General features: G+C 44.1%; 3 protein-coding genes across 3 annotated transcripts; all 3 read left to right on the forward strand.

The window, feature by feature from the left end:
* Positions 1 to 3,328: 3,328 nt before the first annotated feature.
* LOC128419208 (phospholipase A2 inhibitor and Ly6/PLAUR domain-containing protein-like) lies at positions 3,329 to 8,622 on the forward strand. Its single transcript, XM_053399634.1, has 5 exons — positions 3,329 to 3,407; positions 4,259 to 4,363; positions 5,299 to 5,448; positions 6,876 to 7,025; positions 8,091 to 8,622. The coding sequence occupies exons 1-5, from the start codon at positions 3,329 to 3,331 to the stop codon at positions 8,303 to 8,305; spliced, it is 699 nt and encodes a 232-aa protein (XP_053255609.1). The 3' UTR covers positions 8,306 to 8,622.
* Positions 8,623 to 12,366: 3,744 nt separating this feature from the next.
* On the forward strand, positions 12,367 to 18,159 carry LOC128420382 (phospholipase A2 inhibitor and Ly6/PLAUR domain-containing protein-like). Its single transcript, XM_053401981.1, has 6 exons — positions 12,367 to 12,456; positions 13,526 to 13,577; positions 14,729 to 14,848; positions 15,052 to 15,201; positions 17,488 to 17,628; positions 17,821 to 18,159. Exons 2-6 carry the CDS (start codon positions 13,529 to 13,531, stop codon positions 17,964 to 17,966), a joined length of 606 nt encoding a protein of 201 aa, XP_053257956.1. The 5' UTR covers positions 12,367 to 12,456; positions 13,526 to 13,528; the 3' UTR covers positions 17,967 to 18,159.
* A 1,191-nt stretch (positions 18,160 to 19,350) lies between these two features.
* On the forward strand, positions 19,351 to 26,231 carry LOC128419209 (phospholipase A2 inhibitor and Ly6/PLAUR domain-containing protein-like). The gene is made up of 5 exons (XM_053399635.1): positions 19,351 to 19,399; positions 20,922 to 21,038; positions 21,901 to 22,050; positions 23,442 to 23,582; positions 25,885 to 26,231. The coding sequence occupies exons 1-5, from the start codon at positions 19,351 to 19,353 to the stop codon at positions 26,040 to 26,042; spliced, it is 615 nt and encodes a 204-aa protein (XP_053255610.1). The 3' UTR covers positions 26,043 to 26,231.
* Positions 26,232 to 27,367: the final 1,136 nt, after the last annotated feature.

Consider the following 27,367-nt stretch of genomic DNA (forward strand, 5'->3'; position numbering starts at 1 on the left):
CTCCGTTGCCTTGAAACACACTCCTCTCGGTGTCCAGCTGTCTGTTTCAGCTTCTGGCTGCAGGCAGACGCTTTTCTTTATCTCCTTAGGTGCAGAGGATGGCAACGATTCATCGACCTCTCACCTCTCATGCAGATTCTCATAGACCAGATATCCATCGGTCTGCTACCAGTTGTCGGGATCAAGCCAAAAGTCAGAGCCTCCAGCTTAGCTCTTAGTCCAGAGGAATTTGGCCACCCTCCAGGTGCCCGGCTTGATTCCTTATGACCTCCCCTGCCAGCGACTCCCGGCAAGATCAAAGGAGGTCTCTTCGGCGATCCTTTTCTAACGTGAAAAGAACACACCACTCCTCCCCCAGGGAGGGGGAATGAGACAGACAGAAATATATCTACATGTCTTTATTTCTGTCTTTCAGCAGTACAGAGAAACATGTCTGTACACTTTGCTTCCCAGTGCAGAGAGAGAAAAAACTCCTCCCATGTACTTCCGGTACAGGGTCATGTGCTGCTCTGAGGTAACATCCGGCTCTCAGAGCACTTTACAAGCAGTCCCAGTTTCCCACGGGACAATCCAATAACATTAGTTTCCTGTTTACCATTCCAGCCACCTGGTGCTTGCTTCTGCATTGCTCCTTTTTCGTAACAACTCCCAGGGTGATGTACATCGGGCTACACACTATCTCTCAGCCTAACCTACCTTGCAGGCTTGTTAGAATAAAAAAGCAGTCTTGCCATGCCTGCCTCCATAGAGGTATCTGCTCAAATCCAAACGCAACACATGGCTAATATGTTAGGAGTCATTTTGCAAAGAAACAGAAAAAGATGCTTGTAACTTTAAGAACTGTTTCTTTAGTTCAGGGTGTGGTTTTCTGATCTGATAGGGTACAGCTGGTTATGAGTATAAAGGGAGATAGATTGTGATTTGTTTTTGCCTGCAAAGAGGACACTCACACACTTTGTGTTTATGCTTGTAAGCTTGTGAAAAAAACTCTGAGTATTTTTACACCTCATGTCTCTGTCATCTGCTGCCAGGAGATACAGCTCCAACATAATAATGTATTATTATTAGATCTATCATACTACAAAATATACAAATCATAAGCATCCACATATAATTTATGCATAGTTATACAAAGGTTCTTAAACAAGAAATAATAAACGTAATAAATTGCTGTCAGGGAACACCGGGACGAAGGCAGGATTCCTTTCAATAGCAATATTGTAGTGGTAGGTGCTCCAACATAGGGAAAATATATGCAAATCGCTTTGGAATGCAGCAATAAACAGCAAACAATACAGGAGCAGAACTGTGTTTCAAGGATAAGTCAACTGTTTAAAGTCAGTGTTTCCACAGAGGAGCGGGAGAATAAATGGAATGAGTCATAATATGTAAGATGTATTACAAACCGGTAGAAATGCATCACGTTTGCCATCAGATTTGTTGTCTGTATCCAACGATTGTTCCAGAAAGTCCTTGAACCCCAGGTAGATATTGCACAATACAATAAGAGGGGCATCTCCACCCATTTGCCTTACAGAATCTACCGATTGTTCCAGGGAGTCCTTGAACCCCAGGTAGACACTGCCCAACACTATAAGAGGGACACCTGCACCCAGTTGCTTTACAGGTATTTACGCAGCACAGCAATCCTTTTACTGCAGTTATTGGAGCAAGTCATTCAATGTTGACATAGGAGCCCCATCCATAAAATGCCCTGTGCACATAAATCTGGGCGCAAGAAGCACTCAAGCTCAGCATTGTTCCTGGCCCTACCTTACGACAGCATGGTGCCTCTCCTTGTGCTCTGCCTTCTTTCGCCACTCTTAGTTGCCTCTGTGGATCCACGTAAGTTATTTATCATTGATCACATCCATTTTCCTACTATGCTGTTAGGGACAGAATGAAAGACCAGTACTTTGGAATGACATATCTGTTGGAAAAACACTCGGGAAGGCCACCACCTTCCCAAGACACCGGGGCATCTCTCCGGTGGTCACTCTCTGGCTGTAAATGTTCCTCAGTCCAGAGAGACTGGTGATAAGTGACCCCTCCCTCCTGAGAGGAGCACGCTTGTGCTCTGGCATCTCATAGCAGAATAAAGAGTCAATTAGTAGCTCTAAAACTACTTTATTTACAGTCTATATACAAAGAATCCATCAGCATGTCTGTGCTCTCTCAGCACCAGTACAGAACAGCATCTCACACAGAAGTGAAACTAACTTCCAACAGAACTCCAACAGTACTGAGACTTCCTAGAATCATAGAATCATAGAGTTGGAATAGACCACAAGGGCCATCGAGTCCAACCCCCTGTCTCACACTCTCAGACATTCACATGATATAAACAGCCTAGCGCTACTTGCTGAGCAGCACGGGTAGATAAAATCCAAACAATATCAACTGTGCCATCATCTGATGCTAATCCAGGGGGGTTAAAAACTTTGCACAGAATGTTCTTGCCATCTTTTAGCAAAAGGAAGAGCTGAGGTGCACACAAGAGCTAGTGTTTTTTCTCCATTTAGATTTCCATGCTAGCTTTTGAGTGGATGCCTTTGGTGATGGGGAATCATAGACTCATAGACTGGTAGTAATCTGCTGTAAGTTCTAAAGGTGTTGGCTAAAATATACAGTATTCAGCTAAGTGCTACTCAAGAGTATATATTGCAAATGGATGAGCCTAAGTCATATCCGCTAACTTCCAAAGGTCTACTCTTAGTAGGTAAAAAGGGTAATGGAAAATGCCACTGTCTCCGCTTCTCCCCTGCTCAGCTGCCTTGGCTGCGGGTGGAGAAGCATTGCTAGCACTGACGCCTAATTCAGGTATGATATTGCTGAAATGGCTAAAGTTATTGCATGCTTGCAAGATCATTCGTGGTGGAGGAGGCAGGGCAGGTGAGTCACCTGTGAAGCTGCCGCCTTTGGAACTTCTGCTGCCTGAAGCAGCCATCTCAGTTTGCTTAATGGCAGAGCCAGTTCCATGCAGGTGCGCTGGTGGGGTTGGAGTTGAAAAGCCACCAGTTCAGCACCCAGTTAACACAATTAGCAATTTGTTTAGGCCTGATGAAAGAAGTGCTTCCTCTTGCACAACAACCCATAAAGCACATTCTGAAATTCACTGCTACAAGGCTTGGTGGTAATACTGCCTTAGAAGGAATGAAAGTAGAATTAGATTGATCCCTGGAGGAGAGGCTCCTCAGTGGCTTTGAGCCATGTGAGCTAAAATTTAGATGCTAAATGTAACCTCCTAGTTTCAGAGGCACCATACCCCTGAAGGCCAAGTGGGCAAGGCAAACATCTAGGAGAAGGGTGATGTCTTCCTGCCCTGTGTATGACCTTCCTGGACCAGGGCGTCCACTGGACAGTGAGCCCCGTATTCCCAGCTTTGCTTGAAAAGGAAAAGGAAAAGGGTATGTGTCTAGCATAGGGTTGCCATATTTCAAAAAGTGAAAATCTGGACAAAAAAGTTGTTGAGCTTTTATTGGAAATTCATAAAATCAAGACTTCTGACATTGGTGTCATATGTCCAGATTTTCCTGGACATTTTAGCGATTTCCACCCAGACACTGCTTCCGACTGCAGTATTCTGGCTATGTCTGTGAAATTCTGGACATATGGCAAAGTTAGGGTAGTATTTCAACAACCAAGAATATTAGGAAAGAAGTACAGTCTCTCTCTCTCTCTCTCTCTCTCTCTCTCTCTCTCTCTCTCTCTCTCTTTGAGAAATGTTGTGCTCCCCAGCTTTCCGTGTGTGTCCCCCTTACCTACCCATGAATTATTATTTTGGGCACCCATGTTTCTGAAGGCATGTAGTAGATAACTGGAAGGTGAAAACTGGGCAAGATGCCATTTTGGCTTGAAAAGCACCTTACTTTTTAGAAACACTTCTATTAAAATTTGTTAATTATAACAACAGCACACATGTAAAGCACCTTGCTTCCGTCAAAGAATAACAGGAGCCATAGTTTGTCAAGGGTGCTGAGTACAGTTGTACTATGAGGGGTGAGCTACAGTTCTCAGGATTTTGGGTGGAAGCTAAGTGCTTTAAGTACACTTTAAATGCATGGTGTGTACGCAGCCAAGGTCAGAACCAGGAGGACACATTTCACATTGTGCTGTGTACTCTTGGGAATATGCTGCCCACAGCCTGCATTACGCACTGAATGGGACATCCTGTTTCTATGGCTTTTCCCCATTTTGTTCAATGCCTGAGGGTGCTTCAAGTCCCATAGTTGTATGATGTCCTTCTCTCGTCTTCCAGCAGCCTTGAAATGTATACAAGGCTATGATGCTACCCAAGCTCCGAAAGAATGTTCCAGTGCTTTCGACACCTGTGTGACCATCAAGGATGAGTACACACTGACAGGTAAGGAAGCGTTGGAAGAAGGAGAGGGTCATGGAAACCTGACAAGTATCTGGCATCATGTGGTTCCTCTTGGAGGCTTTGAGAATGATCAAGAATCAGCATGACAATTGACAGGGTCGATGGCTTGCCCAGTGGTGTGCCGTGGGTTGCTGGCACCCGGGGCAGGCAAGCAGCCAATGCCTCCATAGCACACCCCCCCTCATCGGGACCAAGTGGGGCTGTGTTACACCACCTACCTGCCCACACAACTTCGTGGGTGTACCCCCCTGATGCTTGTGAAGAAGAGTGCCATGCTGTACTGTGGTGGCCTCCCTCCACCCACACTCAGTCCATGAGGGACTGGGCTGCTTTGCTGTCTTCGCCTAGGCAAGGTGGGGATCCCCACAGAAGCCGGAGCCTGTCTGCAGAATTTTGCACCCGGGGCCACTGCCTCCCTGGTCCCCCCACGCTATGCCACTGGTCTTGCCTCTGCTACGGGTGCTATTTAGGGAGCCTGTAGCACCCCCTCCAGTGTTTCTGACCTCTGGGCAGTTATGTCTAAGGTGGTTTTTGGTTCAACCTGCTGGATGGTAATGATGGCACATGGCTGTGCATGCCAATGGCACAAATCCCTTTACTTAAAAATACACTACAACACACCTAGCAAAGTTGCAAACAGGAAGCCTTTTCCCCAGCTCTACCTTGAGAAGGTGGGATTGAACCTGGGACCTTGGTCACCAAAAGAAGATGCTCCTATGTTTCTATGATTATACTGTGTTCTGGTCTGATCTAGAGGCTCTTATACTCTGGGAGGCCATATTCCCTTGGGAGTACTTGGAACCAAGGTGGAAGGGCGAGGCAGAGCAGAGACAATAGAGTTAGGCAGAGAATGAAGAATTCTGGGGGATGGGGTCTCTTGACCTGCTGTTTGTCTTTTTTTATCTTCCGGTAAACAGACCCAAAGTTTAATGCAACATTCTATACATGTGGGAGAATTTTGTCTTGTGCCCATGCTTTTACCATCACCATAGGAGATGGGAAACATTTGCGCCACACCTCAGCTTGCTGTACCACAGATGGCTGCAATGCAAACTTAAAATGGGGAGGTAAGTCATCATCTGCCCCCTTTCTGACAACAGAATTGCATATCAGGGTCCCTCCAAATGTAATTTTCCTGGTGCACCCAGGTTGATTTCTACTCATGATGCTATTGGGGTGGTCTCAATCATTTCAATCTTGTTTGCGTGTGCAAAGGTTTTGGGCTAGTCACATGGATTCATTTCCAATCAGTGAGCATCCCATTACTACCCGTGGAACCCCCTTAACTTTTCATTCTAAAAATGTATTGGTTTATGTTTTCCCCACTTTTGTTGCTCTATAGCCAGCCCCTCCAGCCAGTGATAATGATGTATGAGAACTTGGGAAGCATCACTGAACAAATGAAAGCAGGATAAATCCGCCAGGAATGCAGTGTTATTGTTTCAGGAACACATTGCAAAAAAGAAATTAGAAATTGTTATAACAAAAGAAAAAAACTCTATGTAAAATTGTGTAGAAAAGTTCTCTGCTCTATGGTGCCATCTGGTGTTACAACATTATAACAAATGTAAAATGTTCTTTCTTTACTAATGTAGCTGATTCCATACACAATTTGCATTTGAAATTGGTAGGAATAGCATGGAGTGTATGAAGTTTTAGTCCCTCTACCTGTTCTCTTCCTAACGTAAGGCAGGGACGGAAGTTGTCTCTGGACCTCATTCTTTCTTACAAAGAAAATGTTAAAAGAAAACAACATCAAAATAAAGTGCTTCTGGGGGAACAGGCTCAGTGGGTGCCTGCATGTCGCCAAACACCACCGCCCCCTCAGTTTGGGAATGCCGTCCATAACAAGCAGGTGTTATTAGACAGGTGTGGGGAACCAGTGGCACTCCAGGTGTTGCTTAACTGTACCATCCTTCAGCCCCAACAAGCATGGCCAGCAGGGAAGGATGTTGCGAGTTGGTAGTTTACCAACATCTGGAGGGCCAAAGTTTTCACACACCTGGCATGAGAAAAAGAAATTCTGAGTGTGGGACAGGATGGGGGTTGCACGCGAAGCCGACCTCCTAACACTGGCATTGCTGGGCCCTGCTTGGAAGAGATGAAGGTGGGTTTAGAAAGATGTGGGTCTACTGGTGAGCCAGTCCAGAGCTTCCACTGTTGCATTCACACAACTACAACCTCCTGCATCCTTTTCCTGCTCCATCATGTGCAAGTACTCCATGTACTGCTGTTTCCCATCTCACTTCTAGCACACACCAGTAGCAGCCACTATGATGTGATGGATCAGGCAGGGCAGTTGCATGGGTGCTTGGTGGACCTCCATACAGGTAAACAGCAGAAATGCCAGCTTTAGGAGGGTTGCTTCACCCCAACACACTGGCTGCTACCAGTGCGTGTGTGAATCAGGCCTGTCAAGGAACCATCAGGCCTCTTCTTAGATTCCTATTTAGAAATCCGCAAACCCCTTGCTTCTTTCTTCTTTGCTCCCTAGTTCCTCCAACTTCTTCAAGAAAGAATGGGCTCATTTGCCCAATTGGATGTTTTGCTGACACAGAGGAAACCTGCAATGGCGGAAAAGTCTCATGCACAGATGCAGAAAATACTTGCATCAACGTAACAGGGACCTACGGCCCTAAGGAAGGTACTTAGCAGGGGAGGAAGAGGGATTGCATGGGGTAGAGGGAACAGGTGGGAGGAGAATGCTGCCTCTGGAGCTTCCAGAGATGGACCAACCATGAGCCAAGATGGACACCTCAGGTGGCAGAGCGAGAGACCTGCTGCCCTGAACCTCAAGTAACAGTCTTCCAGGGTGTTCTCTGATGCAAGCATCATTGAAATGAACGAGTGCTGTGCCGGAGCATGCAGGGAATGTATCCATGATAAGGTGCTAATGGATTGTGTGAATTGTCCTTTGGTGCACTAAAATGTTTTGGGTGAGGGATTGAATCTGGGCTCCTTCACATAAGTCATTTTCAAATGAGTAGAACCTTGAGATGAGATTATCAAGCTAAATGTTGGACGTTCAGATTGGCCAAATAAGGAAGTCTTGTATGAGTCAGAATTAGGTACATGTAAAGGAATAGAAGGCACATTTCATCATATGTGATGGACTTGTAGAGCAGCTAAAGGATTTTGGGAGATGATACGCAATGAGATTGAAAAAAAATATATTAAGAGGACTCTCCCAAAAAGACCAGAAGCTTTTCTTCTAGCAATAATTGGACCAGGTGTACCAAAGAATCAAAGAATCAAAGACAAGACAGCTTTCAAGGAGGATCTGAAAATGTTTATAGATTATTTTAAAAATATTGTAAACGTGTTAAAATGCTAGCAGGTTTGGAGTAAGCTCACAGCAAAAGTTTTTTTGAGAATAAGGTGGAGGAAAAAAGGTATAGAATAATTATCATATGCAGCAGCAAAAGATAATTTGAGAAAACCAAGGAAGGGTGGAAGGGAAGTTGATTACCAAGGGAATGCATATTGGAAATTTTTTGACTAGTTGTATTTTATTTTTTGAAATTTATAAATAAAATTTATAAACAAACAAACAAATAAGCATTCTTCGCCTAGTGCATAGTTAAATGATGGGATTCGGTCTTATAAGACGTAGTGATGATGGCCATCATGTTGGATGACTTTCAAAAAGTATTGAACAGATTCACAGAGGATAAAACTGTCAATGACTATTAACCATGTCTACTTGCAGATTCCAAGTCTTTTGTCGTGAAGGGTTGTGGAACAAGCAACGTGGGTGAACTCTATAGCCTAATCGGGTTCATTAACGGAACCTGCTACAAAATGCGAAACGCAGTATGGAAGCCTGCTAAATCCTCCAGCACCAACCATATTCTGGGCAAGAGATCCTTTCTCCTCCTGCTACCCAGTATCTCCAGCATTCTCTTCCTGAAGTTTCTCTCCTGAGTTTTGTTCCCATGCCAGGCAATTTGTAGGATCCATGTTGTGAGCTTTTGGGCACCGGAATGGACAAATCTGTCAAGATCAGTGCTCTTAAGTTTCTCATTTTTTAAAAAATCTTAAATTCAATTCTCCACAATACTAGAGCAATCTGCATTTTTTTAAATAAAAAAGGTGAAAATCCATCCACATTTTAGCATGAATTTCTCCTAATAAACACAATTTGTAATTGCAGTTTGACTAGTGTAGAGTTTTGCTAGCATTTCCCCCCAAAAATGCATTTGTACATATGTTATTATCACCGAAATATGCACTTTTGGCACTTCCCCTACATAAATGCATTTTTGTATAGACTGTTTGGTTTATGAACTACATTGCAAAATTCTGAGAAACGGGATATTTGAAAGCTGAGTTTTAGTTTACATATTGATCTGGGAAGTGCAAACGAGTTAGTTTCTCATTAATATGCAGACAAAATTGAATTTCTTCCTCAACCCAACTTGGGGACAAAACCACAATGCCTCCCCATCCTCCTCCAGGTTTCTTTTCAGGGTTCCCAACTGTTTTCTGAATGAAAGATTGCAGGCCCGATAAAGAATATTCAGTCCAAAAACGGTTATATTTACTTCTCCCAGATGACTGTCAATAAGAGTTTAAGGAAGGCTTTAGCACTAAGGGGAGGTCCCAGTCAGAGGCTTCGTGCATGGCTGGGTGGGGTGGCGCAGGTGAGGCTACAGAGGAGATAGTTGTGTTTCTTCCTAATGTAACTTTGTATTGATTCAAAAAGTGATTTGGTCAGTCTGGGGCAAAGCAACACTGCTTAGGTTTGTCCAAGATTATTGTATATAAAAAAAGAGATGAACCTCAATTAAAACAAATGAAGAAACTAAAGCCCAAAATCAGAAGCAAGTCCCGAGACTTCCGGGTCAGCGCCATCGGCTAATGGCGGATTCCCTCCGAGCTCCGCAGGAGTTGGGTCTTGCCGCGGCGGCGACGCAGGGACCCTCAGAAATCATAGGCGGTGAAGCCTGTGAACTTGGTGACTCGGCGGGCACCATTTGCGCCCCCCGACCCGCGAAGGAGCCTTTTTAAAGGCTTTGGAACAGGGGACGGGGTGAGCGGTGCGGTGCTGAGAGTTGACTGCTTCTCCTGCGGAGTGAAGCCGCATGCCATGGTCGGAGAGCGCTGACTTCTTCTTGTGAACAATTGGACATTAAAAGCAACAACCCGTGAGTAGTACGGAAATTGGATTTACAAAGAATTTTTTTTTTGAATTAGGCACGATCGGGGAAGGCGCATACAGGAAGTCCGTCTCCCCGTCTTGTAAATAATCTAAAGTAAGGATCAGCTAACTAAGGTCGAGAGAATTTTTTCTTGTTTATTGGGCAAAAGGCATTAATTTCACAATTTGGCAGTATAAGTAATTTTACTGGAGGATAAGAGCTAATTTTGGGAGCTGAAGTGCCACCCCCCCGGACCCGGGAGGGATCCGTGAGAGAGCCTGTTGAAGAGGTATTGAAGAGTTTGACAGCTGTCAAATTAGCTGTCAAGACTAAAAAAGAGAACTTTGTTTCTGTTGTCTCTGCTGGTTATATTTGTTACAATTTGGTTATAATTTGTTGAAAACAAGGAAGAATTGATACAAACTAACTTGACTTTTGGATTTGAACTGGAAGGAATTTTAAGTAACCAAAATCCCTCTAGAGAGGGTTTTGGGACATTACAAGAATGGCTGAAGGAGGGAAAATACATGCTAATTGGACAGAGTTTTTGTTCTCTTGGGAAAGTTACAAGGCCAAATTGATGTTTTGGCTACAAATGTTGCAACTCTGGATTTAACAGTAAATAAACTCATTGAATTTGATAAGGACTTGACTCAGGAAGTCCATGCAGCTGGACAAGAAGAGAAACTTGAGAACTTTTTTTTTTATTTAAGAATATTTATTAAATTTTCCAATTTTTTAAACAAACAAACAAAAACAGAACAAACAAAAACATTAAAGAAGACATAAAGTTCATAAATCATACTTTTAAATAACAAATTTCTCAGACCTCCTCATACTTCTCCTCCTTGTATCCCAATTAAAGTTATTTGTTCAGCAAATCCTTCATTTAAAGCATTACAGCTTATAACATTACCTTATTTTTCAAACCCTTTCCCCCCATCTATGTTCCTTTATATCATTACAGCTAGAAACCACTCAGTTTCAATCCAACACCATTTAACTTTCCTGAGAGTGTGGAGAAAGAGATATATGTTGTTCCTGAGGAAAAGGAAGGAGGAGCTGTAATGCTGCAGATGACAAAGGAGAGCCAGAGGCCTGACATGATGGCTACAAAGGAAAATAAGAACTTGATGTTGAAAATCTGGTTTGAATTGGAGATTGAAGAATGGAGAGATCTCCTTATGTGGAGATCTGAAAAAACAAGGATTACAAATTTGATTAAGGTGGAAGTTGGAGCTTTGGGGACATTTGGACTTGAAAGGAGTAAGAAACAAGATTCGGGCTCCACTTTTAAGTATGGAGGTCTGGCTGGAAGAAACATGGATCCCAATCGGCTAGAGCTTCTCCGAGATCTGGTGTTTAATATTAAGGACTATCAAAAAAACCGGCAGAGAGGAATTGAGAGAGAATTAAGAGCCTCGGACGTGAGATCTCCAGGCTGATAGTAGATTAAGACTGATGGACATTTGTTGGGGATTGAAACCGGGAAAGGGGGAGGTGGAGTTTGGGGATCCAAAGGGTGCATAATTACAATCTATTTTTGCTTTTACTCTGTTTTGCTATTCGTATGAAAATTGGGGAAGTCGTGGAAGGGAATTTGGGTCGACTTTAGAAAGAGGTTTTAAGAATGAGTATTGATATATAAATATTGATGTTTATAAGGTAAAATTGGCTTTTTTAAAATGAACTAAATAGAAAAAGGTCAAAAATTGGGGATAAGAACTTGTTGAACTAACAATTTGAACTGGAATATAAGAAGGGGAGGTGTGGGGAGGTCAGGGAAATATGTTATAGAAAAATAAGGATTGTAAACTTTATGTGTTTTTAACTTTTTTGTTTTTTGTTTTTTGATTTTTTAATGTATTAAAGTGGAAAATTTCAATAAATATCTTATAAAAAAAACAAAATCAGATGCAAGTCCCACTACCATTCCAGCCATGCCTATGCTCCTAGCCGTATCTCCATTTTGTCAAGCGAGAAGCCTGAGCACAGCTCAAGGACATAAACCAGAGTGTGCAGCCCAGCTGGTGAACAGTAGCAGATTGAGAAGTACTGGGTCCCTTCATAGTAGGCACCAGTGAGAGCAGTGAATGTCCTAGCTGAGTGCATGGAGGTGGTTGGAGGATGGATGGTGGTCAAGGGATTGAGGTTGAACCCGGACAAGACAGCAGTAGTAGTAGTAGAAGAAGTTTTGTGTGTGTGTGTGTGTGTGTGTGTTTATGGGAGGAGTTAAGGACTCCAAGTCTGGAGTCAAAAGAGACAGAGCAGCTGGGGGAGAGAAAATAAGCAGGACTCCAACTTTCTCACTTTTAAAACCTGCCAAGATTTTGAGGCCTGCAAGGTGATAACTGAGCAATCCATAAACTCAGAAACCTGCAAAGCACCAATCAGCTTTTGCAAAATGCTGTGCCTTTGCCTTCCATGCTTGAATTCATACCATGTGGGCAAAAATGGATCACCTGACCTCATGGGGACATCAGCTGATTTTTTGTTGGGCAGCACACACACCCTGCCATCAAAGCTGGCCCATTCTCCTGATCAAGTTTCCCAACCCTGCAATAAATTCAAGTGGAGAGAGAGAAACATCAGCTCAGTAACTATGGACAGGGATGGAGACCCTATGCTGCCCCCGCTTGATTTTGCTGAATTACACCTCCCACAATTCCTTACTGTTTCAAGCTGGCTGGGGCTGATAGTGATTGGATTTCAGCAAGACTTGGATGGCCAGCTCTGCTGTGGAATGATAAGCAGAAGCTGGAAGAGCAAACTGCTGATCTCATAATCATGTCAGACAATAGGTGTTCTAAGCCTCCACAGTTGCTGGGTTTATGCACCTGAAAACTCTAAGAAGCTGCAGCAATGATTCTTGCTCTTCTGCCTAATGTCACTGAAGCTTCTACGAGTCGAAGAGGCTGAGTGGGCACCTATGGGGTAATGCGATCCTGCAAGTAACTCGGTCCCAAGCTGTTGAGGGCTTTATATACATATGAAGGCTGTGGTCATACAGCTGTTTATTCCATTTCCCCAACGTTTCCCTAACTGTTGATTTCCCCATTATATCTGGCAAGTCACATGACATAAAAGCCATTTGCAGAAAACTAATGAAATATAGTACATATTTGGAACTCATTTCCATGTGATTTGATTCCGGAAAAATTATCAGTTTGCAGCTCACTTAACCTGGAAATTCATGGGAGTAAAGTCATGAAATTTGGGGTGGTTAGATCAGCATACAGTCCTTTCCTGCTATTTCCATGTGGAACTCATGGGGGAGCAGAAGCATACATGTGTGGAAAGGGGGGGGGGGAGGAACAAGAACGTCCAATGATGTTTGTTGCTGTGTCATGCCCATTGCTGTGAAATAAATTTAGCATGATGTCCAGGACATAGGAGCCAACTCCTAGGACCCCCCGCAATAAAACATTTGAGAGTCTGCCCCCCCCCAGTTGAAGGGCATTCCCATTCAAATGATGTGTGTGCACTGAGTCATGTGATTGATTATGTGAGGCGGGGCCCACACAATATTTTATTCAAGTTGGCACCCCTGGTCCAGAATATTGGTCAACAAGCCAAAGTTCCGTAATACAACAGGTATTGCAGTATGAAAGGAACGTTAGGAAACAGAACAGAAGCACTAGTATTATATTCAGGAAAACAAACACAGCTTAAGAATAACATCTTCAATTTGGCCCTATAACACATTGAGAATCAGAGAGGACTTTTAGGTAGATGTGTAATATGATGATAGGGTCTCGCTCCTATCAGCAGTTGTGCTGTCACGTTCTATGCTCGCTACAGTTTTCCAACCAAGCACAAGGTAAGTTTGACATGTCCATGGCCAGCAAGCACATATTTGTTGCTGGTCACTCTCCCCCATTTATCCTTGGAGGCCAGCTGGACCACAAGCCAAATCCCTCCACAGCTAGACTAGAATAGAGATCGCTGATGTAGCTGCCACCTGAGCTCGAGTTTCCCTTTTTCTTTTGCATGTGTTCCCAAGGCCATGCAGACGTCTCTGATCGTCTGCCTCTTCCTTCTCCTGCCTGTTACAGGTAGGTCAGTAGGACTTAACTCCTTAGGCCAGGGGTAGCCAGTGTAATGCATTCCAGGCACTGTTGGATTTCAGCTCCCATGAGCCCCAGCCCATTGATGAAGGATGATGGGAGTTGAAGTTCAACAGTATCTGGAGGCCATAGTGTTGGCTACTCTTGCTGCCTTACATCATGTTAGATTATTTGCCTATCTAATCTGATATTGTTTACTCCTGCCTTTGCCAGTTTGGCATCCTGCAAATCATTTGGACAATAGCTCCCAACAGATGGGAGTTGTAGTACAAACTGTGGAGTAACCAGCCTCATATAAGCAGCATGCTTATGTCTAATTAATGCATGAAGGGCTTAATGTCATAGAGTAAACTGGTGTGCAAGGCTCAGTTAGGCCACACCCTCTCACCTTGGGAAGAAGGCAATCAAAGGCCTTTGTTTACTTCAATCTACCAGAGAAGTTCAATGAGTGAAGAGGTTTTGAGCTGGTTGCTACAACTCAGGCCACATGGCTCTTACAAGCCATTGTTGTGTTCGTATACCAATAATTTAGGAACTTTCACCACTGTAACCAAGTCAGGTTTTTCTGCCTGTGCAATCTTTTCTGAATGCTGTATGGAAAAGCACATGAATATGACCTTTGGAGGGTTTGTAAGTAAACCATTTTAACTTACCAAATGTAAGGTCTTTTTCTATGCTAGGGGAAGAGGTGAATTTTGGAAGGACCTTTGAAGGACACATTTTAAGGATCTAAAAACCTTTATTTCCATGCTTTACTTTGCTACAAATTTTGTGATTTTATAGCTCTACTGGGGTTCGCTCACCAAACAGCACTTGGCTGGATCTTGGCATCCAGGGAATTCTCCTCCTCCATTTTGTGGTTTGTTATGCTATTTTGTGGTTTACCCAGGGTGCCAAAACCAGATCCTCCAACTGTCCCTGTTTTTTAGGGACAGACTCAGATTTACAGAAGCCAGCCAAAGTTTCTGATTTGATCCCAGAATGTCTCGCTTTCCTTAGGACATCCCTATTTTCATTGGAGAAATATTGGGGGGGGGGGTATACAAAATGTCTTGGGCCAGCCCTGAATAAAGCTCACTTGTACCACCTGACTGGAACTCAGCCCTTTATTTAATTCTGCCATTTCCTTTCCCTTCCAGGAGTTTGCTTGAACTGTGAACGCTGCAGCAGCAGCAACAGTGACTCGTGCATTGGGACGCCCTATACCTGCCCGCTATCTGAAGATGCCTGCCTTATCTTCACCTCAGAGAACATTGTTGGTGGGTGATTCTTTGGCCCTTTGCCAAGGTTTGGGCATGGCCACAGGCAAAAATGGGTAGTGCTTCTCTCTGTGTGTGTGCATTTAAAAAGCAAATCAGGATATGCATGTCAAAAATAAATGAGTAGGTAAACAAAAATTAATGTACTCAGATTGACATTGCTGTTGATTTCCTTTTTGCCTTTCCTCCATGAAAAACCCCAGGAAATGACCGATGGTTCTCCACGTTCAAAGGCTGCACCAAGAAAAAGTTCTGCCCTCCGACGCCCATGGGCTTCACTTTCCCAAACCAGCGCAAACGGAGAGCTGCCAAGTGTTGCCACAAAGATCTCTGCAATGCTGGATCAGTGACACGTAAGCACCTTGGCAGGACTTTTCCAAGCTCTTCCTCTTCGATGGGGTGATTCGTGTCACCAAACTGCACCCCAGCATTGCTCCAAGGGGCACTGGTTGCTCCTGGGAAACATTGCCATGGAGAATTGCAGTAATGGCAATGCAATGGCAGTAGTGACCGCTGAGAACATCTAGTATGAACTAGGTCACATTTAAAGCACATGTCTCCCCACCTCAAAGAATCTAGGGAACTGTAGTTTGCGAAGAGTGCCAGGGATGGTAACTCCTTGATTGGTTAAGGATGGTTCCCAGGATTCTTTGGGGGAAGCCATGTGCTTGTGTATACAGTAGTACCTCAGGTTACATACGCTTCAGGTTACGTACGCTTCAGGTTACACACTCCACTAAACCAGAAATAGTGCTTCAGGTTAAGAACTTTGCTTCAGGATGAGAACAGAAATTGGGCTCTGACAATGCGGCAGCAGCAGAAGACCCCATTAGCTAAAGTGGTGCTTCAGGTTAAGAACAGTTTCAGGTTAAGAATGGACCTCTGGAACAAATTAAATACTTAACCCGAGGTACCACTGTAGTTTGAATATGTCCCTAGAGTACAGCCATTAGGTTTGCCATATTTCAAAAAGTGAATATCTGGACAGAAAAGTTGGTGAGCTTTCTCCCCTCTGTTTTCCCCCCAAAGTTGTTAAGCTCTGAATAAGGGGAAATCGCTGGGTTAGCATACAGCCAGATTTGCCTGGACGTTTAGCCAATTTCTGCCTGGACAGTTTCTGACAGCCACTTGCCAGCTATGTCTGGGAAATTCTGGACGCATGGCAACACTAACAGCCATCATGTTCTCACCTTCAAAACCCGGGGTGTGGGGCTGTTTGTGTACGGCAGGAACAGGATTGCAACTCTACCTCCTCCCCAGGTGTTTTGGGTGTTAAGCTGGATGCATACAAATTTGTTTGTAAATATTCAACAAACCACTTCCATTCTTTTATAAAAAGTTTGTTATCTTGATTTCTTTTTTCCCAGATAAGTTTAATAATTTCTGCATATTCCATAAGTTTTTGTATCCATTCTTCTTTTGCTGGGAACTCTTATTCTTTCCATTTTGGGGCAAGCAACATTCTTGCTGCTGTAGTAGCATACATGAATAAGTTTCTGTACAGTTTGGGTAGTTCTCTCCCTATAATTCATTTTTTTTTTTACGGTGACCATTCTTAAGTTGGGAATAGAGTAGTTGCTTTGGAAGATGGCATTTATAAGTGGTCCATGTTTCGCAAGCGTACAGCTAGCAGGAGTGATCCCACTTGCCTTCTCTCGGTGTGTGTGAATGTGTGAATATGCTCACAGCTATGACACATTGAAGCTGAACATTGGCAGGTTGAGGACAGATGCAAGGAAGCACTTCTTCATGTAAGCACAGAGTTAAACCATGGAACTCAATCCTACGGTAGGCAGTGATGGCCTCCAGTTAGAACAGCTTTAAAAGAGGATTTAGACAAGTTCATGGAGGATAAGGCTACCTGTGGCTACTAGCCACAATGGCTACACTCTTCCTCCATACTCTAGTGTTGAGTGGAGTGGGGGAGGGCAGTTGTATGCCTGAGCCCCCTTCTAATTCCTGGATCCAGCACAGATTCAATTCCTGGAACAACCTGCCTAGCTTCCGACTTGAGGTCATGGCCTTCTAAGTATGGGCTGCTTAGGGAAGGTGGTTCTGTGCTGGACAATAAATAGTTGGGTCCCCCTCCCTTGACTTGTTGGTAGTTAGAAAGACAAATGGCAGAGGGCAGAGTTGTGTGAGAGCTAGAAGCTGGAAGCAAAGTTGCAGGCTGGGAAGCCAGAGAGACAGAGCCATGCCTGGTTTCTGCTTCAATCCAAGGCTGTGGCAATGGGAGAAGCAAGACCCTCTTGGCATGTTAGTGCTATGAATCCCTCCATCATAGGCTCAGGTTGCAAAAAAACCAACAACCCATATACCATAAAGGCGTCACTGTCTCTGCTGCCCATTATTCCAAAGGAAACATGAACCCTGGGTGAGAGCACTGGAATCTTGCACCACTGGGAGATTGGTGTGGCATCATAGGTGCCAGGGCCCTGGGGCCCTGGGTGCCCGAGGGCTCACAGAATTCCCTATGAAGGGGAAACAAAGTTGGGTGGTTGCTCCTTTGGTGAAATGTTTGAGGATTGTGACAGAAGCCCAAAGGGGAATGACTGGAGGATGGGTAACTATCTTTATCTAAAATCTGAAAATGGATCTGAGATGAGGTGTTTCTTCCCTGTTTCTGTGCTTGCTCTCAGTGCCACGGCTAGGGGCCAGGCCAAATGGCTTACAGTGTCCTGGATGCTTCTCTCAGAATCCAAGGTGCCGCCCCACGGAGACATTAAACTGCCACGGCTGGGAGCGCAAATGTGTCTACTATGATGTTTCCGTACAACAGGGTAAGGCCGCATTCAGACAGCTCTTTATTCCATTTTCCTGACGTTTGATTACCTGATAACTTTCACGTTTTATGCAATCTTTCACATGATTTCACTTTGGGAAATCTAGCAGAACCAAGTGGAATTTTAGTGCCCATTTCCATGTCAATTGCTCAGCTTAAATCAAACCAACATTCTTCTCAATTCCTGCAGGTGATGAGATATACACTTATGCCAAACGTGGCTGTGGGACCAAACACGCCTGTGTGAGCGGGCCACGTACTCTCGGGATACCTGGATTGTACGTAGAAATTTGGAAGAACGCCATGTGCACTCCAGCTGTCAAATACATGCACTAGCAAGTTGCTAGGCCCTCAGAACATAAATATGTGTTGAAACATCTCTTCAGCTTCCTGGAAGATAAGGAGAGATTAAAAAGAAACAAATCCAGTCATCATTATTAACAGGCAATTTCCATTTCCACTAATCCTATGCAATTTTATACTTTGAATATTTTTCCTTGCCAGTGAATAAAATCATGTCAAGAGTGAAGATGTTTCTGGTTCTTTGAGTCTCCTGGGATGGCTCTAAATCACTGAATGCTCCCTTTTCATGGTTAACAGTAGCCTGTGTTTCGGAACTCACTGCAACAGGCACTTCTGTGCAAGCCAGAAATGCCCATCATTTCCACATTGCCATTCTGTAAGTCAGGCATGGGGAATCTTTGGCCCAGATCTGAAGTGCCATGAGCAGCAGTTTCGCTCGCAACGCCATGTTCTTCAAACCACACCCATCTGCTCCACACCTGATGTTATATGTGATGTCAGGTGTGTGGCAGGTGCAGATGTGGTTGGATTGGCTGTGTGACCAAGTACCCCAAGGGAAGCTATATAGTGCAGCCAGTCCCTGTAGAAAGTAAGGTTGAAGTCATTACCCATCCGGAGGGGATGCTCACAGGGGACCACAAGACCCCAAAGGGTTCCCTACTCCTGTCCTAAGTTTATTCATGCTTATCGATACTCTTCCTGGCTTTCAAAAATTATTGTGCTTTGCAAAATGGTATGTATCCCCTTTCAATCATCCAGTCTTATGCGAGCAAGAGACAGCAGGGAGATAAGTCACAGTCTTGGTATATAGTCAGTGTTGGGCTAGTAACTGGTACAGCCAGCCAGAAAAAAGGACATTCGTTTAGTTATGTCATTTGCCATGAACATGTTAATAAGTTCCCTGGGCAGCTCAGAGAATCAGCAAAGCATGAAAGCACATGATTCAGCCATAAAGCAATGAAGACACAGATTTAAATGTAATTAAAATGATGGGTCTTTAAAGTTCTGGGGGAATTAATAAAGCTAGCTCAGTGGTAGATCACCTACTTGGCATGTAGATAGCATCAGAGTGCCCAACGCTTTCACCCAATGGGTGCAGTGAATGACAGGAACAAACATCATTTGGAAACCAGCCCATTGGCCCCAGCCCCAGAAGCCTGAGAAGTGACCATTCATTTGCCTTTGCATGTCGTTATGGCCACCAAGCCCAGAACAGGTGCTGGTTTCACCTGGTGATTTATCTCCTATGGAGTCTGATGGAGCAGGAACTGTTCCACACAGCCCATTCTCCTTGCATACCCCACCTTCCAACCCTGTCCAACCCTGGAGCTATAAATCCCCATCAGCCAGGCTAAGCTCATGCAACTGCCATCTCAGCTCCACAATTCCTCTCCCTCCTTTGCGGGGTCCCGAGACCATGCAGACACCTCTGATCTCCTACTTCTTCTCCATCCTGTTTGCCGCAGGTAAGGGCACATAGAATTGTGATGGCTGTGGGTTGCGTCCAATTAAGTTCTACTTAAAGTAGACCCGTTGAAATGAAGGGAGCTGAGCTAGACATGCCCACTCATTTCAGAATCAGAATCAAGTGAGAGTAAGAAAAAAACTATCTAAATTAGAAAGAGAGAGAGAACAAAACAAAACAAAACAAAACACAGAGTCCTCTCTGAAAGGTAGCTCTACACCATGGGTAGGCAAACTAAGGCTCAGGGGCTGGATCCGGCCCAATCACCTTCTAAATCCGCCCAAGGATGGTCCAGGAACCAGTGCATTTTTACATGAGTAGAATGTGTGCTTTTATTTAAAATATGTCTCTGGGTTATTTGTGGCACATAGGAATTCGTCCCCCCCCCCATAGTCTGGCCCACCACATGGTCTGAGGGACAGTGGACTGGCCCACGGCTGAAAAAGGTAGCTGACTCCTGCTCTACACTCTTGGCTCACACAGAAAGTGGTGAACATTCCCAGCTCTCACCTGGGAGCTTTCCTTTCTTCTCCCAGCCTCTCAGGAGATCTTCCCTTCCCTGCCTCTCACTCAGGGTCCTTCCAGTGGGTTGTTGGTGTTGTTGTAATTTATATCCCTCCCTTCCTCCAGAAGGAGCCCAGGACAGCAAACGCATCCAAAACAAAACATGCGTTTTTATTTTCATTTTAAGATGCATTCGGTTGATGCCTGATGGGACGATAACATGCATGCCAGGTTGCCAATGGATTATTGTCACTTGCTATTGCGAAAATTAACACCAGATTTGCCCAATTCCACCTATCTCCTCCAATATTTGTTTACCAAAATGGATGCAGTGCTTGACTGTAGTAATATTAAATTTTAAAATGATCAATGAAGCAGTTAAGAACAATTTAAACATTTTAAAATAATTGAAATCAACTGTAAAAGTGATGGAAACGTGCGACTGTCAGCCACATTTCCCTTTTGCTTGTCCACTGCATTAATGAGTCCCCCACCCCACTTTTTTGCTGCTTTTTCGTAAAGAGTGGGTGATGCTGGAAGCAACAGGAGAAGAAATAAAAAAGAAGAAGAAGCAAAAGAATTTGAGGAAGGGTGGTCTGCAGCAGAGAAGCATTTGAAGCCTGGGCTCGTTTGTCTTCCCCTAGCAATTGATATGCCTGAATTGCTTCCCCACCACACCCATGACTCATTCCAGTGCCTCTTCGTTGGGCAAAAAGTTCCTGCATTGCAGGAGTTTGGACTAGATGATCCCTGGACCCTGGGGTCCCTTCCAACTCTACAATTCTATGGTTCTGTTTACCCATAGCCTTTTATATACTAACCTCTTATGCTCTTCCACATCCGTCTAATGCTCCTAACCCTTCTTTTAGATTCTTATTTAATAATTTTAGCTGCTTCAATAATTTTAGCTTTCCAAAATGTTTTACAGATTTTAAATGCTGGTCCCCCACCCTACTTATGCTGATCTATGACCGTAATGAAGATTTGATTGATTGATATGATTCTGTGATTCCTTCCAGGTCTTTGCTTGCATTGTGAGCACTGCAGCAGCAACACCGACTCCTGCACTGGGATGCCAGTTCTGTGTGAACAATCCCATACTGCCTGCCTCACCCTTACCATAGAGACCACAACTGGTGGGTGAATGCATTCATTCATTTCTTTTGCATTGATATTGGGTTTTTTCTTCTGTTATACTGCCCAAGGTGGGGTACATGTGTGCTTTCAATGCAGTCCCCCAACTTGGAGCCACCCAGCTCCAGACTTGCTTAGCTTCAGCAGGGAAGTGGCTTTGTATGCTTTCAGATCATTTCCCGGGATTTGCTTCCTAGGGAGCCGTGTTTTCCCCAAGCAGGGAAATGCTGTGTTGTGTGTGTGTGTGTGTGTGTGTGTGTGTGTGTGTGTGAACTTTCGGTAGGGTGAGGGCTAAGCAGTGATGTAAGGGTGGGGGGTAGAAATTTGATTCATTTTGCATTTACAGGCAAATCCCTCCTTTCTGAACCAATACATGAACTGGAGCGTAGCCATCCTTCAAACTCTGAATTTTGCAGTGCAGTTCTCTAGCCAAGTAATTGTACAGAAATGCATATGGTGTGGCAAAGTGTGCTTTAAATGCATGCGTTTGTGAAAGGGTCATACAAAATGCATTATATTAGGGGGAGCAGTTTTGCAAAAATGTGCATACATTGGTCACAATTGCACACAAAGATAGGTGCATTCGGAGAAATTCACACAAAAAGGTTGAATATTTGTGGGAATGTTTGCTCTCTCTCTCTCTCTCTCTCAAATGTGTAAATGTGGAGAACTGATCTTAGGCTGAACAAATGAGACACTAAGAGAATACAAAATTCACAGATTCCCCTACCCCCAATGTCTCAATCATTTCCATTCTTTTGTTACCTGCTTTGGAGTTTGTAATTTTTAAAAGTGGAATATATAGTGCAACGATAAATTACAAAACCGATGCATGTTGCTGGCTTTCCTCTGTGAAAACTGCAGGGCATGACGTGTCCTTGGCCACCTACAAAGGCTGCACCAAGCTCATGTACTGCCCTTCATCCCCCATGAGCTTCACTTTTCCTAACCAGCGCGAACGGAGAGCTGCCAAGTGCTGCCGCAAGGATCTCTGCAACAGTGGAGCAGTGACAAGTAAGCATCTCTTCCCAGCTTTTTGACTCTCCTAATCCTCTGCACTGATGTGTAGACACAGCTCAAGAGCATCTGCCTGGCCTGCAGAAGGTCTCAGGTTCAACCCCCAGCATCTCTAGATAGGGCTGGGCAAGACCCCTCTCTGAAACTAGGGAGAGCTGCTCGGTGTAGCCAGTACTGAGGTGGATGGACCAATGGTTTGACTCAGCATCAGACAGCTTCCTGTGTTCCTAAGATGGCTCTGAGTGATGGACAATGATGATACCTGGGGATATGTTGGCATGGAGAACGTCTGAAGGTGCGTCTCCACCCCCATCGTTCAGCCCGGACACTGAGGTCCAGCTCCGAGGGCCTTCTGGTGGTTCCCTCCCTGTGAGAACCACCAGAGGGCTTTCTTGGTAGTGGCACCCACCCTGTGGAATGCCCTCCCATCAGATGTCAAGGAAATAAACAACTATCTGACTTTTAGGAGACATCTGAAAGTAGCCCTGTTTAGAGTAGTTTTGAATGTTTGATGTTTTATTGTGTTTTTAATATTCTGTTGGGAGCCACCCAGAGTGGCTGGGGAAACCCACCCAGGTGGGCAGGGTATAAATAAGTTGTTGTTGTTGTTGTTGTTGTTGTTGTTGTTGTTGTTGTTGTTGTTAAGAGCAGTGAACCAATCTTTCCACAGGTACAGCAGCAGGATAGGGGTGGAGAACCTCAGGGTCAAATATGAACTTCAACTCCTCTCTGTCTGGCCCCTAGAACTCACCCCAGGCCACATCCACTCTCCCCAAGCCACACTCCTCATTGGCCCTGCTTCACCCTGCCCCAAGTGTTTTTGCCTGGATGGAATGTGTCATAGAATCATAGAATGTGTCATAGAATCATAGAGTTGGAAGGGATAATGAGGGTCATCTTGTCCAACCCCCTGCAATGTATGAATCTCAGCAAAAGCATCCATGACAGATGGCCATCCAACCTCTGCTTTAAAACCTCCAGGGAAGGCACTGTCCTGTACCTCTAATCACGTTTTCTGTTTGCCTGGAAGAAGGTACAGAGTGATATGGGAGTCTGTGTAGAACCTGGCTTGTTCTTCTTATTCTGAGTCAGATAAGTGGTCCATTTAGTATCATCTGCACCAGGGATGGGCGACTGGTGGCCCTCTGGATATTGCTGGACTCCAAGCTTGGCCAATAGCAGGCTTCAGGCAAGGTTCTTCCCCAGCCCTATATGGAGGTGCAGGTGTTCTGCCATTGAGCTATGACCCCTTACCCAAAGTTATTGGGGATTTGGAATTTGGCCAGTTCTGGTGCACCAACCTAGTGTGTGATTCCTTGAAACCTGAAACTAGTTTGTTGGGAGATAGGAAAACCTGTTCTCCACACATTCTCTCTGCTTGCTCCCAGTGCGCCGGCTGCAGACCAGACCAAATGGACTGAAATGTCCTGGGTGCTTCTCAAAGGACCCAAGCTGCATACCCACCGAGATAATAAGCTGCAATGGCTGGGAAGACAACTGTGTCTACTATGATTTTGCTGTGGAGCAGGGTAAGGCCTAAGAGTTTGTAGTGCAACATCATCTTATGTAGAAGAAAGCTAGGGCTCATTCAAGGGGTGTGGATGGTGTGAAGCAAACTTTGGGGGACAAGGTGAGCATCGGTATGATGTCATGGTTAGAGCGCTGGATGTAGACTCTGGAGACATGTGTTCAGGTCCTTGCTTGACCAGAAAGCCTTGAGCAGGTCACAATTCTTTCAATCTAGCTTACATCATAGGGTTGTTGTGAGAATAAAGTGGAGGTCTTTGGAGGATACAAATAAGATCTGACTCTAAATTTCAATGTTTGGAAGTTGTGACAGTAACCTTCTGAAGGTGCTTAAGAAAACAGAAATTTAAATCTTCCTTTTTTTACCCGCCCCCCATTTTTCAAATTAACAATAATCATCAAATACTATCACATACATCATTATTTAGACTTCCCGCCTCCCCTTCCTTGGTTCCCTATACAAACATTTACAAAATTGCACCTCCTCCTTAACTCCTTTTGTTGATTACTCGTATTTCCTCCAAAGTCACCTTTTAACTGCTAGATTTTAAATGAGCCCTGCTAATGTATTTAATTTTTTTACATTTTTTTAAAAAAATAACCCACATATCTCCCCCATTCTTTGTTGAAAATTCTTTCTTCTTGATTCCTTAATCTTCCCATAAGTTTGGCCATTTCTGCATAGTCCATTAACTTTACTTGCCATTCTTCCTTTGTTGGGACAGTATCCTCTTTCCACCTCTGGGCAAGTAACATCCTGGCAGCCGCGGTTGCACAAATACCTTAATTCTTGATGCATTTCTGTGGCAGGGGTTGAGAGCTGGATGTGGCCAGAGGGCCAGATCCCAAAGTGGCAAACCTTTTGTGGGTCACTTTGGCAGACAGGTGAGGCATCAGGTGATTAGATGGCTGCTCTCTCCACCATCAGTTTTTGGAAATCAAGAGTGGAGAGAGTGCTGTTGCACTCAGGCCCTGCTTGCTGGCGTTCCACAATCATCTGGTTGGTGATGTTTATGAGCCTTGTGTCATTGGCTAGGGAGGAGCATGACCGGCAAGAGATGTCAGAAGGGGAAGAAGAGGAGGACCTTGGATTGGGAGGATGGAGGGAGATCAAGCAGTGTTTCAGAAGAGGGCCCCACTCTACAGCCACCCAGCTCAGGTGTTAAGGCCAGAGGTGGAGCTAGTCTAAGCAGTGACCCCAAGGACGGTCCCACCCCAAAGCCACCCGACTTTTCCACTCATCCACTAGGCATCATGGAGGGGGAAGAGGAACCTAGTGAAGATGCTCCAGCCCCACTCCAGGGCTGAGGTTTCCTTAGTAACGGAGGTGCTATCTGGCCAATCAGAGAGCCAGCACAGTCAGAGATGAAGGCAGATGGTGGGATGCAAGTCTCATCATTCAGGACACACTGCCACCAGCATAGATGTGAACAGACTCAGCAGTTCCCTGCCCACCAGTAGGAGTGCCTGTTGGCAGGCCCAAGCTTCTCACTTGGGATAAGACTGATGGACTCGCTCCATCCCTTAAAGAATGGAATGGAAGGGGCATGTCCAGTGTCGGGTCAACAGCTATGCTTTGCCTAGGCAGGTGTCCTAGTCTCTGCCATTGTACCTTTGAATTGAGAACCTTGGAACCTGTGCTGTACGGGCTTCTTTTATACAAGTTTTGGGATCTCTCAAACCAAGAATCCAAGTCTTTCATCAAAGGGTGGGAGCCAGGACAATCACTGTGTGAACAGGATGCTGGACTAGACAGGCCATGGGTCTGATCCAGCTGGGCTCTTATATTCTCCTGGTCTTAAGAAATAGAGCAACAGAAAGTTGTGTCATTTTTTAAAAGCACCAACTTTTGCTGCAAATGTATGATGGCTAAGACTCATAGGAGAGTTTTATAAGAGTATAAATAAACGAGCAAATTAAGTTACCGTAATTAGGATATGCAGAAGATATTAAAAATAAATTTAAGGTACCTCAGAAGGAGGGGGAAGGAAGTCAAGTTTTGAAATGTTAAAATGATTGTAAAATTAGTGAAATGTATAAACCTGAAAAGCATAAATAATTTTTTTAAGACTCATAGGAGAGGATGGGTGGATTCCTTACTGAGCTATTATATTATATTATATTATATTATATTATATTATATTATATTATATTATATTATATTATATTAATTATATTATATTATATTATATTATATTATATTATATTATATTATATTATATTATATTATATTATATTATTATAATATTCCCAGAGGTCTCAGAGTGGTTCACAGTATAATTCCACCCGCCTCCTTTCCTGCAGATGGTCAGATCTACACTTACGCAAAACGTGGTTGTGCAACCAGACGTGCTTGTTTGAATGAGCCACGTTACTTTGGGATCCCTGGAATGTACATGGAAATTCTGAAAAATCCCCAGTGCACTGCAGCTCCCAAAATACTCACCAAAATTGGCAAGTAGCAAGTCCCTCAGGAAAACACACCTCATGAAGAGACTCTGGCTAAACTAAAGATCTGCCGAGGCATTTCTCAAGCAGCCAAATACCATTCTTACCAGGAAATTTTCATTGATTTGTAAGGTGGAATAATTTGCTATTCTATTATTTTGTTTGTCGGAAATCAAACGGAATAAAATCATGTTAAGGGTGAAGGAGATTTGCTTCTTTAAGTTTTCCTGCATGCTACTGGATCCTTGAATGTCTCATTTTCATTAAATGTCCCATTTTCATCCTGTTTAGTGAGCTGTTCAATCACAGTTTCCCAGTTGAGTCATCATGAGGAAACTGTGGTTTAACAAACCAGGATGTCTTTTCTTAAGATGGTTAAGCAAGAGGAGGATGGGAGAAAGGAGGACTCAGAATCATGGCTACATTTTGCTCCAATAAACCAGTTTCTGGGTTGGGGATTATTACATCTGAAACAGGTTATTTGTCTGCTCAGTTGATGGTGTGTTTGGATGTCATTACAGGTACCATCCAAAGCAGCATTATCTGTTAGAGATGCTCTAAGCAGAATCCCTGATCTGGACCATGTGCATAGTGAACTTTAATCTTTAACATTGCCTGTATTTTATGGCTCTTTTGAAAGAAAGTGATTGCAAATGGCTACCACCATTCAGTGGCATCGAGTTTCATGGGTTAGTAGGTTCCATTGCACACACATACTTACCCACGTAGGTGGTGCTGTGGTCTAAACCACTGAGCTTCTTGTGCTTGCTGACCAGAAGGTTGGGGGTTCGAATCCCTGCAACGGGGCAAGCTCTCGTTGCTCTGTCCTAGCTCCTGCCAACCTAGCAATTTGAAAGTGTACCAGTGCAAGTAAATAAATAGGTACCACTGCGGTGGGAAGGTAAACTTTGCCTTTACCTTTATGCTTACCCATAGCAGCAAAAAGGCCTTTGTTTCCTTAGGTTTTAACTGGTGGCAGGATTTTCTTCTCCCAGGCATTTTTCTGAAATGCCTTGAGAAAGTATACATAGACACAGCTTCAGTCTAGGTACACTGGAACATAAGTCAAGTTAGAAGAAGTTGTGAAATTAGAATAATGCACCAACTTTTTTCCCTTTCAAATTCTCAAGGTCATTTATTGCTCTTGGCCCTCACAATATCCAGCGGCCATAAGTTTCATAGGTTGATCAGAGTGGGTGGAATGTTCTCTGTCACTATTGGTTCTTTATGGCATTCACACCCAGTCCTTAAACCAAAAAGACTCTCAGGGCAGCTTGCCAAAAATTGGTATTAAAATGCTCCCTGCCCTCAAGATGACAATCTAAAAAGACACAACACG

The sequence above is a fragment of the Podarcis raffonei genome, chromosome 8 (genome assembly GCF_027172205.1).
Source record: "Podarcis raffonei isolate rPodRaf1 chromosome 8, rPodRaf1.pri, whole genome shotgun sequence".
NCBI classification, from domain to species: domain Eukaryota; kingdom Metazoa; phylum Chordata; class Lepidosauria; order Squamata; family Lacertidae; genus Podarcis; species Podarcis raffonei.